The sequence below is a fragment of the Rhodnius prolixus genome, unplaced genomic scaffold, assembly GCF_049639745.1.
Source record: "Rhodnius prolixus isolate KJV_2025 unplaced genomic scaffold, Rpr scaffold_12, whole genome shotgun sequence".
Lineage (NCBI taxonomy): Eukaryota > Metazoa > Arthropoda > Insecta > Hemiptera > Reduviidae > Rhodnius > Rhodnius prolixus.
In genome coordinates this window covers 8,797,102-8,814,793 of record NW_027411635.1, presented here as the reverse complement: position 1 = coordinate 8,814,793, position 17,692 = coordinate 8,797,102, and the positions used below count along the sequence as shown (strand labels likewise).

Sequence of the window (17,692 nt, the reverse complement as noted above, 5' to 3'; positions counted from 1 at the left end):
AGGAGTAAAAAACATTAGAATAAATTAATATTATCAAGTATTTGATTTATTATTTATAAAGTGCAAACACCTCACTTATTAATGAGATTCAAAGTGAAATCTCAATAATAAATAAAATTCAATATGTATGCATTAAACAATCTATCCTTGATACATGTTTGATTCCTTCACGGACATATGCCACCCGTCAGATTAAATAATTATTGTGGGGAGGGATTGAGAAAATAATTTTTCAAAAGAACTTTCTTTTTATTCTATCCTAAAGCTAGAACCATTAAAATGGTCGCCCTTCTTTTCATTCTTTAAAAAAACGTTGTAAATAAATGAAATAATGCTTTAACTTACAAGATTCTAAACAAGCAACACTGCCTGTCTTCCATTCTTTACCTCAAACAAATAATTTCAACCATGTAGCATCTCTAGGGACAAGTTTAGTGTTTTTTTTTTTGAAAAAGGAAGTTTTATCACTTAGCTTTATTATTTCGACAATGAATAATACAGAGATCACGTTCATTTTTCAATTTGGCCTAATTAGAGATACAGTAACTATCGATACAACTAATATATCTTTGAAACTTTTGAAAGAACAAGCGTGTGAATTTATTAATGACAGGGTAAGTGTTTACTTAGTTTAGCTTTGTATAGTTAGTAGCTGTAAGTGTAAAGTAATGTTGCTTCTATAGGTTTTGAACAATATATTTCAGCATGTTTATAGTTTTAGTAAGCCTTAACTTTGGGGTGTATCAAACGTCTAGTCCGAATCTCCGACTTTCTTTGCACAGTAAATTGAGAGGAATAATACATTTGTAAGTGGTAAAAAATAAAAGTTTTACGTGTATTATTTCCTTAAAGGAGCTTCATGGGAATTGGACATGTCATTTCTAAAAAATAGTTACTTTAATTTGAAAAAATGTTACATTTGTTTGCTAATTGAAGTCATACACACATTTCTTTTAAAGTGAGGCATTTCTTTATATGTTTTGAAGACTATGACAGCTTTACATGTTGTACTTTTAGTTAATTCTAAATAATGGACCAAAAAAAAGTCGGCTATTTAAAAGAGTGTGTATCATAATGGTTGGAGAGTCTATTTTGCTATAGCCTACCCAGATAAAATGACCATTCTGTATCTTGGCACCGAAGCCATGTATCATAAAGATTGGAGAGTAAATTTTGCTATATCATACTCAGATAAAATGACCATGCTGTTACTTGGCACCGAAACCAAATGAATACTTATAATTAGACTTGTAAGTCAGGTAAAGCAACCTACACAGTTTGTGAATCTGTGGCCTACTCAAGTGGTTTAGTGAGGGTGATATGAGCGTAGGAAAATGGGAAGCATCTTTCTAGGAAGTATTCAGCCCTATGTTCAGCACTTCTGGGGCTAACAGTATAAGTGGATCTTGGCATCATAATCAGAAAACAATGGATTTACAATTACGCGTAAATTTGAGAAAAAAGTGATGCTGTTGAATATGCAACGTGTATTTGCAAGGGGCGGCAAAGTGGTCTAATTTTTTACAAAAGTGAAATGTATACCTGAAAAATAAACTGGGGAAAGTTTATTTAGCAAAATTTACTCTCCAATCTTTATGATACATGGCTTCGGTGCCAAGATACAGAATGGTCATTTTATCTGGGTAGGCTATAGCAAAATAGCCTCTCCAATCATTATGATACACACTCTTTTAAATAGCCGACTTTTTTTGGTAAATTATTTAGAATTAACTAAAAGTACAACATGTAAAGCTGTCATAGTCTTCAAAACATATAAAGAAATGCCTCACTTTAAAAGAAATGTGTGTATGACTTCAATTAGCAAACAAATGTAACATTTTTTCAAATTAAAGTAATTATTTTTTTCCTGGTTGAAACTCTACTACTTGCACTTAGGAACGGTGTCAAAATCGCACGAGACTTATCAGCAGAACACTTTCTATCGTCTTATCATTACTGATTAAAGTTACAAGCTGCTTACATGTTCTGCTTTGTGCTGATGTTACAAGCTTTAGTTAAGAGAATTTTTGTTTTATCTAAACGTTGTAGAGCAGTGACTAATACATTTCATTTTCAATATTACAGGTTTTTTTTTATGTCATTTCAATATATTCATGAAATAAAGACGCTATCGGATGCCGAATATCGCCTACTTCCGGCGGAATAAGAAGCGACATAAAAAAAACGAAGCTTCGCATTAGTATCTAAAAATTAAAACTTGTCAACGAAACAAAATTCAATACGAGTACAGAAATAGACCGTGTGAAAAATGAGCATCTCTCATTATAGTAAAATTAAGAGCTTGAAACTTTCCAATGCTATCGTAAGTAGTTAATAAATTCACTCGGTTTGGCTGGAGCTTACATCACTCCTTCTTAACTTCCGTTTACGAGTTGTTCTAACTACCGTTTCAAACAAATCCTCCTCAAGTCTTATCTTTCAGACAAATAATCGGAACGTTTATGGCGATTAAAGCTTTTATCTGCCAGGATATTTAATTTTCCATCCATCTTAATCCAGTGTGTCGCTCAATTCACAATAGTTAGCATTCTTGATGTTTCAAAAATTATAAGATCTGTTACATCTCCTGAGCATCAGTCATTTTGAACTTATGCTAGAACTTCTGATAGCTGTCCCAGTAATTTAGATTAGTTAGTGCTCAGGTGGGTCTTGTTCCCTAAGCATTGCAGCCAAAAGATTATGCCAAAGCTTTGTGAATCTAATAGAAAGAAAGTATATCTAGTGAGTTTTCACTTAAAATTCATGTTCTGATATTCCAGGAAATCGAAGGTTTTACATATTAGAAAGTGTTTCTATCTTGATTGGGCATCACGATTCAAAACCAGAAAATCTGAGATGTTTCAAATTTTACGTTTCGTTAAGGTACAAAGGTTTCAGTCAAAATCCATTTTCTGAAAAACGTTTATACTGGTTATACTGAATGCATATAATTATAATTATTTAATAAAACGGAAGTAAAAAATGCAGTAGCACTAAGTTTAAGATAAAATTGTCAATAATGTTAGACGTGTAGATTCATTATAAATTAGGCATCGCGAATACGGGGGCAATTCAAACAGCTTTTGTAGCGATTTTAGGTAGGCACTTAACTGTTGTATTTTATTACTACTGTGTTTTATTGCTACTGTATTTTTTACTTCCGTTTTATTAAATAAGAATTGTTCAAAACTAAAATGATTACTTTTCCTTCTTGATTTTTGTTCCTTCTTCAAAAATTGACCTACGAGTAAATTAACAATTTGATATTAACGAAAAGTCGGTTACGCAACTTCCCAGTTTTCTACATTTACACACCTCTGTTCGGCATAGGGTAATATTACAAAAGAAATCCTTATAGTCTTAAATCTTAATAAATGCTCATCTTTTCCTGTTATTGGGTGACTCCTTGATTCATTAATTGAAAAAATACAGTTGAAAATTTTAACAAAAATCATCGGGAACGAATTTTTTAGACATTAAAGTAAACATTTTATTGTTTATAAGAAACGAGGCTCTGGGTTAAGCATATTTATAGGAAATTTTATGCTTTTTTGTTTGAAATAAGCATATTTGTTGTAGGACAAAGGATACAAAAGTGACGACAGTTTTTATGGTGGAAAACGCGAATATCGTCGGAAAAGTTAAAAATGCAAATATCTTCGACACTATTGAGAATCGGGCCAAAGTGAATAGAATATTTTTGTCGCATTTCAGCTGCTGAACCACCTCCCGAAGTTTCGATCTCCTCTTTTCGTCTAAAAGTAACAAACTAAAAGGGAAGGTATAAGCTCAGCAGTTAGTGCGCTGACCTCTTACAGCTTGCTTTCCGGAGACCGACAGTGCTCTGAAAAAAAGGCAATTATTTAGAAGTCTAGTTGTAAAAAAAAATAATTATTCTTGAAGTGATTTTCTTCTGACTTTTCATAAGTCAAATGTATTGTTCCCAAAAGCCTTTATCATCAAGTTTGGACAACAGAAAATTACAAACCAACATTCAGGGTGTGAATGTGGCTTCAATGCTCTTATTTGATTATATAAGTTTAGTCACGGGCAGTTTGTGTGTGCTGAATCTCCACTAATTTATTAACTCAACTAGTTTATTATTATGTTTGCAAACATTGCGTAGGTAGACATACATACTTTTAAGCTGCCATAATGAGTTTCTCAACCAAAAACATGTGACTATATGCAGAGCAGTGTATGTTCAGTTAAATACACTTGTAGTTTGTTATACAAATTCACTATCTATGTAACAAAAAATCGAAACCAAATTCACTATCTATGTAATAAAAAATCGAAACCAAATTTACTATCTATATCAACCCTTAAAAGAATATCTGGTACAACTCTAGCAACGCTGCTCAAACTGGTTTAATTAGATTTAGTTACTGAACATACACTGCTCTGCATATACTCGTAGTCACATGTTTTTGGTTGAAACTCATTATGGCAGCTTAAAAGAGCGTATGTCTAGCTCCAGCAATGTATACAAACATAATAATTTTTTACATTTTTTTGTTACATAGAACAAAATTATTGTTTCAGTGTCCTGAGCACGGTGTCAGTCGACTCAACGAAAGACTCCTTCTATTTCGCCATGACTATACTTATCCCAACATTCTGCAGATCATCAACTGCCCTTCAGACATCACGGATGAAACACTTGTGGAGATTGTACTATCAGGTAAGACAAGCATTCCCCAAAGCTGTAGAGTCAGACAAATTATAACTGAGTTATTGTGTTGAGAAGTGTTCAGGCCAGTCTCTCAGTCTAGTGAAGGCCCTCAATTAAGCTTGGAAATTTTATGACAAACGACCACCAAGATCAATTGACTATGAGTTACTACAGTGCTGAGAAGTACTCAAGCCAGACTGGCGAAGGCTCATAAATGAAGATTGGAAGGTGTGTGACAGACAAACTTGTATACATGATAAAGCTCAAATCAAATACTTAGGCTTTGTTCTGAACCTCACACAGGCTTATGATGAGCTCCTTGACAATAACAAAGTATGCTGGGTTTCAGAACTGAGCAGCATCACTCCAGATTGGTGAATAATATAATAGAATAATATTATGTTTGGTAAGGACAGTTGGAAGCCTTATAGCCCTGGAAGGTACCCATTTTAGTTTACTCCTGACTATAATCACACTCCGTCTGATTTCAGCCCAAGTAATTGCTGATGAAGTCTCGTTGAAACCGCATACACTGACCGTACATTCTTTTAAGTCGCCAACTTTTTGTGATCTCTGCGGCGAAATGTTGTTTGGACTTGTCAGACAAGGTTTAAAATGTGAAGGTAAGTAATATTCGAAGAATCTACTCGAGCGTTTGCACTTGAATCTTAATCTACCTGTGTGTTTTGTTTGCAGGTTGCAGTATGAATTTCCATAAGAGATGTGTGGTTAAAATACCGAATAATTGCTCGCAGTCTTGCTATCTTTCCGATACGAAACGCCGAAGTTCTTCGATCCAACATGTACCGAGAAGTACTTCAGACTCCGGCTCGAATTCCTCGTTGGCGCTCAGCACTGATGACAGTCTGTTGGTAAGTCTTGGGCTGCTGAAAGTCTTGTTTTTGAAGTGAGGAAGTGCTATGGGCAATAGTAGATTTTCTTGATTTTACCTTTTGTCTCTTTTTGTGTGACCTCAGTACACTCCCTTTGACTTTTCTCGCCGTTTTATTTTGGATCTTTATCATTGGGCTGTCTCTTTGTTTCTTACTATGTGAGCTATCCTCCTTGGCTTTCTTCCTCAACTTTGTATTTTTGAAAATATCTCTCTCTCTCTTCGATTTATTTTTTTTAACTCTCTCACATGAATTTTATTGGCTCTGATCCTCTCTTTTTATTCTCTTATTTTTTCCTTCTCAGTTCTCTCTCTGACCTCATTTCTTATGCTCTCTAAATTATTCTTTCGGTATTACTCTTATTCTATGTAAGAGCCCTACAACTATAAATATCGCTTTTTCTGTATGACTTTTTGCCGTACATTTCTGTTTGACACTGGCTCGCTCAGGGCTCTTTTTTTTTTTTTTTTTTTTTGACAAGCCCGTTAAATTGTATATTCTCATTGATTCACTTTCTTTCACTCAATCCCATAAATATTTTTAAATCTCTTTGTGCCTCTTTCTCCTTTTTCTTGTAACCAATTTATTGTTTTTATTTGTATTTTGTAACTTTCTCGGAATCCTTAACTTTGGTTTTGGTGATTCACTCTTCATTTGTATTTGTCACTCTCTGTTGCTCCCTTTTGAACATTTTCTTTGATTTATCTCTCGTTTTGTTTCGTAACTTCTAACTTTGACTATCATTCTCTGGCTCTAATATAGACACTCTTTTCCTCCGTTGGCACTAATTCAGGCTCTCTCGGTTTTAATTTGGGCTGCCCCTTAATGAAACTGTGGGTAACAATTTTTTGTCTCTCTTTCTTTGTGAATTTAGACCTACATGACACTCACTCTATGACTCCGTCATATTAACTTACACATTTTCGTGTCTTTCACATAACCTCTCTATTACTCTCTTACACACTCTATCTTGTGCTCTTAAATCTCTTGGATTCTATTTATTGTAATCCTCTCCTTAATCATTTTCCTCTGTAATCCTTTCCAAATGGAAAGCTGCTTTGGTACATATTTCCTAAAGTCTCTAACCGTCAGTCTGAGTCTAACTTTAGGCTGATTTCTTTACTAAATATTTATTTATTTTAAAGCGGGTGCAAACTTATCCCTTTAAGCTTTGTTTGATTCTGCTCTTCCATGGATATTTCCACGAATAGATAAAGTCTGAAATTGAAATCTCGATGTATGAAATTAGGTTACAGATGAGCTTCTAAGATGCTGAATAACTAAATCAAATCTTCAGAGAAATTGTGCATAACAGTAACAAGAACAGTAAATGTTTTGATTTATTTTAGTTCCACCATGTGCAATCAGTTTTAATTAAAAGTCACATGACATTTAATTAAAAGGCTACAGATATTGGGAAGTTAACCTTGATGTATAAATGTGAATGTTTGATTCTTGTAAAGCTTTTGATTTGATGGTGTTAACCGCAACTTGCCTCTCCAAAAACTGAAACTTCTTAATTTCTCTAACACTTTAAATACGTTATTTCCAATCTTATTTTGCCCTCCATAAGCAAGAGGTTTCTGCAGATAAGTCTTTCTCTCCATTCTTCGGGATTTATTTGGGATGCCTCAAGGAAGGTAATCTCTTTGAAATCTCTTATATTCTCTTTCTTTGCTCTTGACCATCTGAATGTTTTAAAATATTCTTACCGTATTTATGCAGATGATGGTATAATGTATTTTACTTACCCTCTTAGTAATTTAAACCAGGCTGTTTCGTAATTTAATTACGACATAAATTCAGTTCACTTATAACGTTAGTTATGTTATCGTAACGTATATTCATTTAAAACGTAGACATTTCAGTAAGTAAAGTTTTTTAAAACGGTTAATTTTTAAATGCAAGCTTGCCACTTTCCTATATTTGGTTCTACCCGATACATAAATATTCCTACCAATTAAATAGATAAATCTAAAATTGAAATCTCGATATATTTACAGCGTCCGTTCGCCAGTCACTAGTTTCTTCCTTTATCCTGCGTCATTTTGACTATTGCAGTGCAGTTTACGATGGCATCTCGAAGGAACTTGATGGGAAATTAGATCGCGCTATGAAAGCTTGCATTAGATTTACTTATGAAAGGTGATCTATTTTATAACACAATTTTTTTTTTCTTAGTCCAACAGGAGTAAAGAGAAGACAACGAGTCGCATATTTATGAACTGATAGTTTATATTTATTTATAATGTTCCAATTGATAACTATATGCCCCTGATAACAATATATTATACTGGCTAAAACATTCCTTCTGTGACATCAGCTGCTATTGATATTTCATTAAAATCCTTTCCTAAAATCAACCCTCCTGCGCATTTTTTTTGTGTAATTTAAAATATACAGTAAATCCTAATACGATATACAGGGTGTACACGGAGGAGAGGTCGAAACTCAAATGATGATTGAGGTGATTCAGCAGCTCAAATGCAACAAAAAAGATTCTATTCACTCTGGCTCGATTCTCAACTATTGACACTTGGACACTATGTCCAAGATATATACATTTTTAACTTTCCGTCGATATTCCCGTTTTCCACCATAAAATAATCGTAATTTTTTTTATCCTTGAACTATGACTACTTATTATTTAAAAAAGTATTATTATGTATGATGTATTAAGTATGACTGCATTCGCGGGGTTCGAACTGGGGATCTCTCACTTACAAAGCCACGCTCTTGACTATTAGACCAACACCCGCCCCTCCCTGGCAAGATATTCTTACCGCAATCGTGGGTCAAGAAGTCTGGCATACGGGGTACATTAGCATGAAGTGATGGTTGCTTTTATTTGATGATAAAACAATTTATCCTGCTTCTCCCGCAACCATTACATTACACTACATTTTTTAAAATCTTCAATTATTATTATTTATATTCTTTGCGTCACAAATAACAATTTTTTGCAGTCAGGTGACCTCCCAAAACGTATATTTCTGGTGGAAAATTAATATTGAAAATCGATCACGAGTAGATAAAATTGTAACTTTGATCCTAAATATCTCAACAAATATTAGGGTTATCGAAACGGGGTCAACGTCATTTTTCACAATTTTTTATATAGTTTTCATAATCATTGTCAAAACCAGTGGCCCTTATGAAACCCCGATCAGTTTTTTGGCCGTAACTCCGTGAAAACAGCATCGGGGGTGAAAAATTTGAAAACTAGACAAAAAAAATAGTTCATGGGGTTTTCTCGATTTCCGCTTTCCTAAAAAGTTACTAGCGATTGATGCGTTTTGAATGAATTACCCTGTATATCACTTCCATCGGTCCACATGCAGCTTGTCTCTGGAACAGTTATTTACTGAAATAAAAAATGCAACTCGTTAAACTTTTCAGAATCCTCTTTTTTCCCACCTTTGCCAAATTCAACAGTTTTCTTCATGATTTGATTATAGAGGTCAAATTTTTTGAATTTATTTATATTGTATTAATAAAAATACCAGTGTTCTATTACTGTACAAAATGTTCTTTTTATTATTTTATTTTTGTTTTTGTAGCGTACCATTTTTTCCACTTCACTCGTATGTTATTTTTTTATGTTTATTTATTATTTTAAACGTATTTTGATTTCGTTTATTATGTGTATTTATTACATTATTTTCACATCTAATAACTTTTATTTGTATTTTTCGATTTTGCTGGATTGCTCCTGAATTTTTCATTCTTTTATATTATTACTTTCTTCTTTCATATTTGTATTTGTTCTAAAGAGGTTTTAATCCCAAAATAAAATTTTTTCTTTCTTTTTTCTCTCTTTCGTGAAATATATTTGTTTGTGTGTTGTCCAGTTTGTGTGTTTGTTTCTCGCTGTGTGTATCTATGTATTTGTCTCTCCATGGCATTGTTCTCTTTCTTCCACGGATAGTGAGTGTGTTCATGTAAATTTTTATATTATTATTGATTTATTATGTATTATTTGTGACTTATGAGCATCTAATTTAGATAAACATATGTATATATATATATATATATATATATATATATATATATATATAAGAAATTCCATTCTCAAATTTAGTCTTAACCTGGGTCAAAAATTCCCTATCATTTACATCTTCCTTGCAGAGTGCCCGACACGGTATTGGTGGAGGCAAGACCAGCCGGTCGCCATCACTGTCCAGCAGTCGGACTACAATCTCCGAGCGCAGTATCGGTGAGACATGTAGGTCTTTGCGAATACCGCATACATTTGTACTGCATTCATACACTCGGCCAACAGTATGTGTTGCTTGTAAGAAGCTGTTGAAAGGTCTGTTCAAACAAGGCATGCAGTGTAAAGATTGTCATGTAAATGCACATAAAAAGTGTACAGATAAAGTGCCAAAAGATTGTAAGGGTGAACATACTGTACAAGGTAACCTTGAAGTTGTATGAGTTTTTAACATGTAATATGTAAACATTTTCTAGTTTGGAACTATCTCTTACTTTTTCTAGGAAGTGAAACAGACAGTGGGGTCAACGATTTTAGTAAAGATTTTATCGATGAGGATAGCGATAACGATGGCAGTTCACCGATTAGCGACAAGGAGACATCGCCGAGAATCGTCATGGAGAATGGAACTTACGTCGTATGTATATTCCTTAAAATATCCGGGTGTAACTTGAGTCTGTAAATTTTTTCTTTGAATGCTTAAGCGTACTTCGGCGTACGATTAAATCTCAGGCGAATTAAGCGTGTCCCACTCACCCACATTTCTCCACAGTTAGGTTTTCTTTTACAGTCAGTCTCCTCAATATACGGATTTTAGTGCGCCTAAGCTGACGTGAAGTCTGAATTTTCTTCAAAACCTAGTGATTTTCATTTCATTAAAAAAAATTTTTGTTCCGAAGAAAAAAAGAGTTTATTCGACAATTAGAGCAAACAAACGCATGTATTAGTTCTGCCCATCTAGTTGTACTCGTACCCCAAAGAGAAAGATTAATGAAAAGAGTGATGCTATGCATGTGTGCAGGAACATCCATTTTGAGTAGTTATTGATATCCGTAGAATAAATGCGAACTCTACTTAGCAAATAATTTCGTTCAAAAAATAAAACTTTTTGATTAAACCGCAAAAAGAGTACTTTTGCAAGGCTTTGATCGCCATATCAAACGTGCTCAATATAAGAAAATTTAAATTTAGAGCTTCTATCTGATTCAGCTTACATCCAGCCTACAGTTATCTGATCATTACCTCTTTTTTGGAAAGGGTATGAATCTGTGCTCACGGATAAGTTCAGTCTGCAGAAGATAATAACCCACATTCCAACAGTAGGCTCAGTAAAAACTATTTTTTAAATTATAAAATAAAAAGATCTTTCTTACACTCTAGTGTAAATTATTGAGAGTTTTTCAGTGCACACTCCTACCAATACAGAATCACTAACTAACTAACTAGCTTAATTAATATGCCTACAGGAGAGCTTTACAGATGATGAGCGCAGAAGCCCACAACAAGTAGCTTCACCGTGTAACAACATTCCGCTGATGCGAATTGTGCAATCGATTAAGCACACCAAGCGACGTGGCTCCAAAGTGATCAAGGAAGGCTGGATGATTCACTATACAAACAAAGATTCTCTGGTGAGTAACGCCACATTATGGTCGCCTCTAATATGCTGCAAGCTAGTACTGTGCTCAGATCTATACCACTATAATGTTAAGGGATAAATTATTGTGTGTTCCAGAGGAAACGACACTATTGGCGTTTGGATTCTAAATCGATAACTTTGTTCCAAAATGATACTGGCACGAAATATTACAAGGAAATCAATCTTTCAGAGATACTATCCATTTGCCCAGCAAAAGCACCATATAAAGGTAAGCATTGATTAAGCATTTACTGGGCGAAGCAAGTGATGTGACGTCTGTAATTCATTTTAATAATTCCTACTTAAAACTTTCCGAGGGAACATGGTTCTTCAGGGTTAATAGGAAACAAGTTTTACTTTTATCTACAGTCTCGAAAAGTGGGTATCTCTAACGATTGTAGGTCTCTGAAGAGGCTGAGAACTATCTCTGATGCATTCTGCAATTTATCTGTTTGACTGCCTCCTCAACACAGAAGAGGGCTATTAACCCAGGACTACTTACTAAAGCTGGTAGATATCCTGTCTAGATTTTTTTCGCATCCTGTAATATCCAACCAGGATTATGTTTAATTTTCCCATTGGAATTGAATGACCTTTGCAAGGATTCACGGTTGCAATTGCTTTGCTGTTTTTGACTCATCCATTGTGACTTCATTTTGTGATTGTTTTTGTTTTCCAGATATAAAGCATTGTTTTGAAATCCGTACTGCACAGCTAGAATTTTACGTTGGTGAGGACATTAACTATGGCTCTGGAGACTACGATGCTCATGTTTGCAAATCGTGGGAGAATGCTATCAGACAGGCTTTGATGCCTGTAACCACTAATCATTCCACAAGTGAGTATAATGCTCCTTCATTATTGCCAGAAGACCCTTGTAATGTAACTAATCGTAAAAAGTAACTTAGAGAACAGCAAAAAAGTAATGGAGTCCTCCATCTTTAGATTTAGCTCTTCTGACCAGAAAAAAAGCTTTTTTTATTTTTCTATATCCACTGCTTATTTGTATAGTTCCTTAAACATCATTTTTTTTTCTTTCTTTCTTTAACAGGGGCTCCATCATTTTTCTCTTAGCACCTAAAATGCCGGTGCACAATACTAATAATAATAAAAGTCTTTATTAAGTTATTTTTCCACACCTTTACACGTAATAAAACAAGAAATGATATTAAATGTAAAAATAATGAATATAATTGATTATTTTAAATATTATAATTAAAAATAAAATATTAAATAGTAAATATATTATTTAAACAAATTTATTATTCTTTAAATTAATTTGTAATTCTGTGTACAGAGAAAATGAATCAAAATTCAAAATTTATTGGCATACTGCTCCTTAAAATATCCAAATTATCAGTATTACTGCAATTTAACCTCTCCAAATTAAATTTTTCAATATATTCTTTTATTCGTTTAAACCAAAATATGTCCCGTCTAATTATCTGAAGTCCCAAAATTTTTGTTAACCTATATTCAGAAAAAACAAGTTACTCTGGTCAAGTAGACGAAATGATCTTTGATATCTTTTCTTTTTTTTTTAAACATTCTCCGAATTAAAACTGTCCGGTAGGACAGTTGTATAAGGGTTGATCGTCAAAAAGTGCACGAAAAAGCGTAACGCTGAAAAACACCCAACTTTGACGATTTTTTTCTCTTTTTCTATAAAAGATAAAATTCTCAAATTTCCTTTAAAATAAAGGGCAAACCCTCCTTTATAACTGTAATTTTTTTGCAACAACTCATATCTAATAGGTTTTGAGAAAAAAGTTGCCGAAAATGAGCAAAAACGGCTTTTTCAAAAAATTCTTCTTCTTCTTCTTTGAACTTTTTCTTCTTTTTTTTTCAAATTATAAGATATTTTAAAAGATTATTCAATTCTTAATAGATGAATATTATTACTTTCTTTAAGAGAATTTATCATTTTGTTTTTAAGGTTTAGAATTTTTTTAGGGGAATAATAATGTTTCTTCCCAACTTCGTTTCCCTAACTTCTTTCGTTTTAACTATATTGAATCCTTCCCACTTGACAAAGTAACTTCAAGCTCCCAGTGGTCTAGCCAATAGTGACAAAACTGCATTGCTTTCAAACCTATTTTTGAATGTAGCCTACTTTAGATTTTTGTGTTAACACGAGACTATATTGTTAATTTTATATTTATTAGAGTAATTGCAAATTAGGAATTTTAGTTTCTGTGAGTTAAAGAAACATAGTTTTGTTATTAACTAGGAAAGCTAACAACTTTTAATCAAACATTTTAATAAATTGCATGACATTTGTACGAATGTACAGGGTAAGTAAAGAAACTGGGTTCATTGAACGAATTGGTGGAATCGATTCCAACCCTGGAATTGTTCATATCGAACGAATCCAAAGGCGAACTCGTTCTCCCCATGATTATTAAATAAATATTTCTGGTTGCGTTAACAATAAATTTTACTTTCACAGATGCCCTCCAATAATATCCCACTCTTGACTTTTTATAGGTTATACAACAAATAGTTTTTAGTCCTATTTAAAACAAATATTTCGAACTCAAATAACTATCAAACGGCTCGATAGAAAATTAAGAAATTTAACACAGTCACTAGACTCCTTTAATTTTTGTTTCTGCAACTTTCAAACCAAAGTAAGTAATTTTCAAAGTTTTTAAACCTTATTTAAAATAACGAACAAACTTTTAAAGCGATATTCACCAAACAACAGCTGTGACTGTACCTTCTCTAAACGAATAGGTAGCACTGTCTCTTCCCCACTGTCAACCTGACACTTGCTTTTGCCTTAAGTATAAAGGCGTAAGCACCTCTTTGTTATTCTACTAATCTTATCTCTTACCTTGCAGCCAGTGATTGTAACGACTCCGAGAGTAAGATTACGGACATGACCCAGCTATACCAGATCTTCCCGGATGAGGTATTGGGTTCCGGACAGTTTGGTATAGTTTATGGAGGTGAGTAACTTTTAACTAATATTAATCTAAATTATCGCAATCATTTTGTTCTTTTTGACTGCGATTTAAACTATTTTAACCAGCTTCGTGTAGTAATTTCGGCCAGTAAATTCTACTTCCCATCACTCGTCATTAATTGTGTTCAGAGTGCATGTCAGAAGGATTTTTTTAAAACTATAAGTTAGCAAGCATGCACAGTGATGCCTCAGCTGGTTCATGTATGAATAAATCTTGTTACATCTCCTTTTTAACTTTCCTATTTTTGGAGATTGCCTGCTAACGTTTCTTCAGGAACTGCCATATTTGATGTGCACTAATACATGAGCTTGGTTGTGACCGGACAGCTTCCCATAAGGACTCATTAAGTCCCCAAACCTTACTTTGTATAAGTATCATATATATCACATATAGAATCTGTAGAAATTACGGTATCCCGGAATACTCAACAATATTTACCAACTGATTGATGGTGGTTGTGGTCAGGTGCATATAGGAAATCTGGTCGAGCTGTAGCCGTCAAGGTGATCGATAAGCTACGCTTCCCCACTAAGCAGGAAGCTCAACTCAAGAATGAAGTATCCATCTTGCAGAATCTCTCACACCAGGGTGTGGTTAACTTGGAGTGTATGTTTGAGACACCCGATCGTATTTTCGTCATAATGGAAAAACTCAAAGGCGACATGTTAGAGATGATATTGTCCAGCGAAAAGGGACGTCTGACTGAAAGAATTGCCAAATTTCTAATCACTCAGGTGAGTAAAAATGGTGTGATAGCTCACTTAACACCAACTAACTCACTCACTAGTAAATCAATTTGACATGCAATACCGCTAGCCAGCAAAATCTCTGCATCCGCTTCTTTCAGTTTCATTCGATTTTTTTTGTTTTGTTGCAGATTTTAGTTGCATTAAGGCATTTGCACAATAAGAATATCGTCCACTGCGATTTGAAACCAGAAAATGTATTGCTGAGTTCGAACTCTGATTTTCCACAAGTCAAACTTTGTGATTTCGGTTTTGCTCGCATTATTGGAGAGAAATCTTTTCGTAGATCGGTAGTTGGCACACCAGCTTATTTAGGTGAGTTTTTTTTATTATTACGGGAGGGAGAGGATGATTTACAGTTCTTTAATGTACTGATTTTTTTTATTTTTTGGCAGCACCAGAAGTATTACGTAATAAAGGATACAATCGATCATTGGACATGTGGAGCGTAGGAGTAATAGTATATGTATCACTGAGCGGAACCTTTCCATTCAACGAGGACGAAGATATCAACGAACAGATCCAGAACGCTGCTTTCATGTATCCACCTAATCCCTGGAAGGAGATTTCGCCAGAAGGTAATTCAGAAACCATGAAATGTTTTGTCAAAGGAGCGTGATCTAACTGAATTTTTACTAGCAATTGTAATAAATTTGCCAAATATTTTGCTTTTTTTTTTTAATAGCGGTTGATCTGATCAATAATTTACTGCAAGTCAAACAGAGGAAACGGTTCACTGTTGACAAATCTCTGGCGCACATCTGGCTTCAGGTACATAGTTACAAGAGTTCATAAAGAGTAGTCAGTCTGATCTAGAAATCCCACAGAACAATAATTTGTAGTCAGTTTCAGTTCTGTATAGTTTGATATCACGATCAATGCTAACCAAGGTATAAACTAAAATGTAGGGATACTGTGCTGAACCCAATTTGCGGGCAGCAATATTATGTAAATTGTAGGAAATTAAATTAGCCATAATATTTTTTTATAAAAGTTAGTTTTTATTCTTTTACTTTGCAGGATTACGAAACGTGGTGCGATTTACGCGAATTAGAGACGAGCACTGGTGTCAGATATTTGACGCATGAGTCCGACGATGCAAGATGGGCGAAATTTCGCCAGCAACATGTATAATAAGAAACATTCCTTTTTATGTTGTTCTATTTAGAATTTAGGAACAATAACAAAAAAATGTTTTGGAGTCTCCAAAATTTATTTTCTATTAACGTTTTTGTGCAGTATTAATTTTTTTAAAAAGATATTTTTATAAGCTATTTTTTTTGAGGTGTCTTGGTATTTTGACTTAAATTTTTGAGAATCTCAACTTTTTTTAGCTCCTCAGTGAGCTGCTGGGGACCTGTTTTGGAGATCCTTGACTGATTATTTTAGGTAACTTCTCTAAAAACAAATTTGAGAATCTGTGGCCGAAATTAATGAATACCTTGTTGTACGAAAAGTTTTTTTTATAACTAACAGTTAAACATATACATATATATATATATATATATATATATATATATATATATATATATATATATATATATATATATATATATATATATATATATATATATATATATATATATATATATATATTCTTTCTTTTACCCTTGTGAAGCTTACTGCTGAAATTAAATATTTTCTATAACTTCAACTTTTGTGAGCCCGAAATTTATTATCCTTCCTACATACTAACTGGCTATTTTTACAGGAGAAATCCTTCCAACTACCTTTTGTCTCCAGTCCTGTATTAGTAAATTTTTTAGGCGGTTAAAAAGAGGGCCACGGTGCGAAAGTGGTTTATCAGAGGGTGCAGGGTCTGGACTGTAAACTGGTTCTACGAGAAGCTTCAAACCTTTTGTTTACTGAGCTGGTTTGATGACATATGTGCGACCTGGCTTTGCCTTCTTGAAGTAGTTTTTTTTAGGTTTAACCGAAGGAAGATATTTTTCCTCCCTGAAAAACTGAGAGTACTAGTCCAGTAGAAAAGATTTCGGATGTAATCTTCGTAGCTCCATATCACAACACAAAATATCACGTTGTTTCTTTAATCTGTCTGATCGAAGCATGGTTACGTCTCGTTGGCCTGACCTAATCCATTGCTTTTGCTTGTTCGCATAAACGAAATAAAACCACTTTTCATGGCAAGTAACAAATTCGTTTGATGAAACGAAAAATCATCCGGATGTAAAGAAGGGTTTTCGGACTTACATCCAACTATTATAGATCCCAAAAATGAACTATCAGTATTACAAATTCCTTAATTAAATTTATTTTATTATTATAAGGCTCCATAGCTACAAAAATGCTGGGACCCCTTAAAGTTCTTTTATTTTTTATTTTAAGGGGCACACTCTGATATAATTGAGAATACAAGCGGAAATTTTTCACTTTTTGATGAAATTTTTTCCTATGGTTTTCTTTGTTTTTGAGTTCTAATATTAAGGGCTTAAATTTTCAAAAAAATCGTGTTTTCGATTAAAAAAAAACATTCTTAATAAGTGGTATGCATTACAATTTTTGGTATGAATCAAGTATTTCTGTGAGTTTTTGTTTGTAAGCAGAAACTATTTTAAGCCTCAGCAGTTTGTTCCGTGAATATGGCATGTCGGGGGCTGTGTCGACCAATTTGAGTGAACAGCGAAATTCTTGCAGCCCTTATTAAGGAAACTAGCCTTAAAAAATCGAACTGCGTTTAACCCATTATTTTAACATTCCAGCAAAATAAGAAGCCTAATTGAACTGCACACAAAAACTTAGTATTTGTAAGTTTAGC

At 33.7% G+C, this 17,692-nt stretch overlaps 1 protein-coding gene across 2 annotated transcripts; it reads left to right on the top strand.

The window, feature by feature from the left end:
* Window positions 1-367: 367 nt before the first annotated feature.
* On the top strand, window positions 368-16,402 carry PKD (serine/threonine-protein kinase D3). 2 transcript variants are annotated; one of them, XM_074143632.1, is made up of 16 exons: window positions 475-614; window positions 2,781-2,883; window positions 4,546-4,684; window positions 5,167-5,298; window positions 5,372-5,547; window positions 9,697-9,985; window positions 10,066-10,199; window positions 11,029-11,193; window positions 11,298-11,430; window positions 11,881-12,039; window positions 14,045-14,152; window positions 14,636-14,904; window positions 15,048-15,231; window positions 15,312-15,494; window positions 15,602-15,687; window positions 15,937-16,402. In XM_074143632.1, the coding sequence occupies exons 1-16, from the start codon at window positions 607-609 to the stop codon at window positions 16,048-16,050; spliced, it is 2,382 nt and encodes a 793-aa protein (XP_073999733.1). In that variant the 5' UTR covers window positions 475-606; the 3' UTR covers window positions 16,051-16,402. The 2 variants fall into 2 exon arrangements, with proteins under 2 accessions (XP_073999731.1, XP_073999733.1); XM_074143630.1 differs by lacking the exon at window positions 2,781-2,883 and having other exon boundaries at window positions 368-614.
* Window positions 16,403-17,692: the final 1,290 nt, after the last annotated feature.

Bases quoted from the DNA above. Each gene is read 5' to 3' on its own strand.
- PKD (XM_074143630.1), top strand. From the start codon at position 489: ATGAATAATACAGAGATCACGTTCATTTTTCAATTTGGCCTAATTAGA. The intron at 4,685-5,166 runs GTAAGACAAGCA...GTCTGATTTCAG, and splicing joins TGTGGAGATTGTACTATCAG to CCCAAGTAATTGCTGATGAA. The intron at 5,548-9,696 runs GTAAGTCTTGGG...TCTTCCTTGCAG, and splicing joins GCACTGATGACAGTCTGTTG to AGTGCCCGACACGGTATTGG.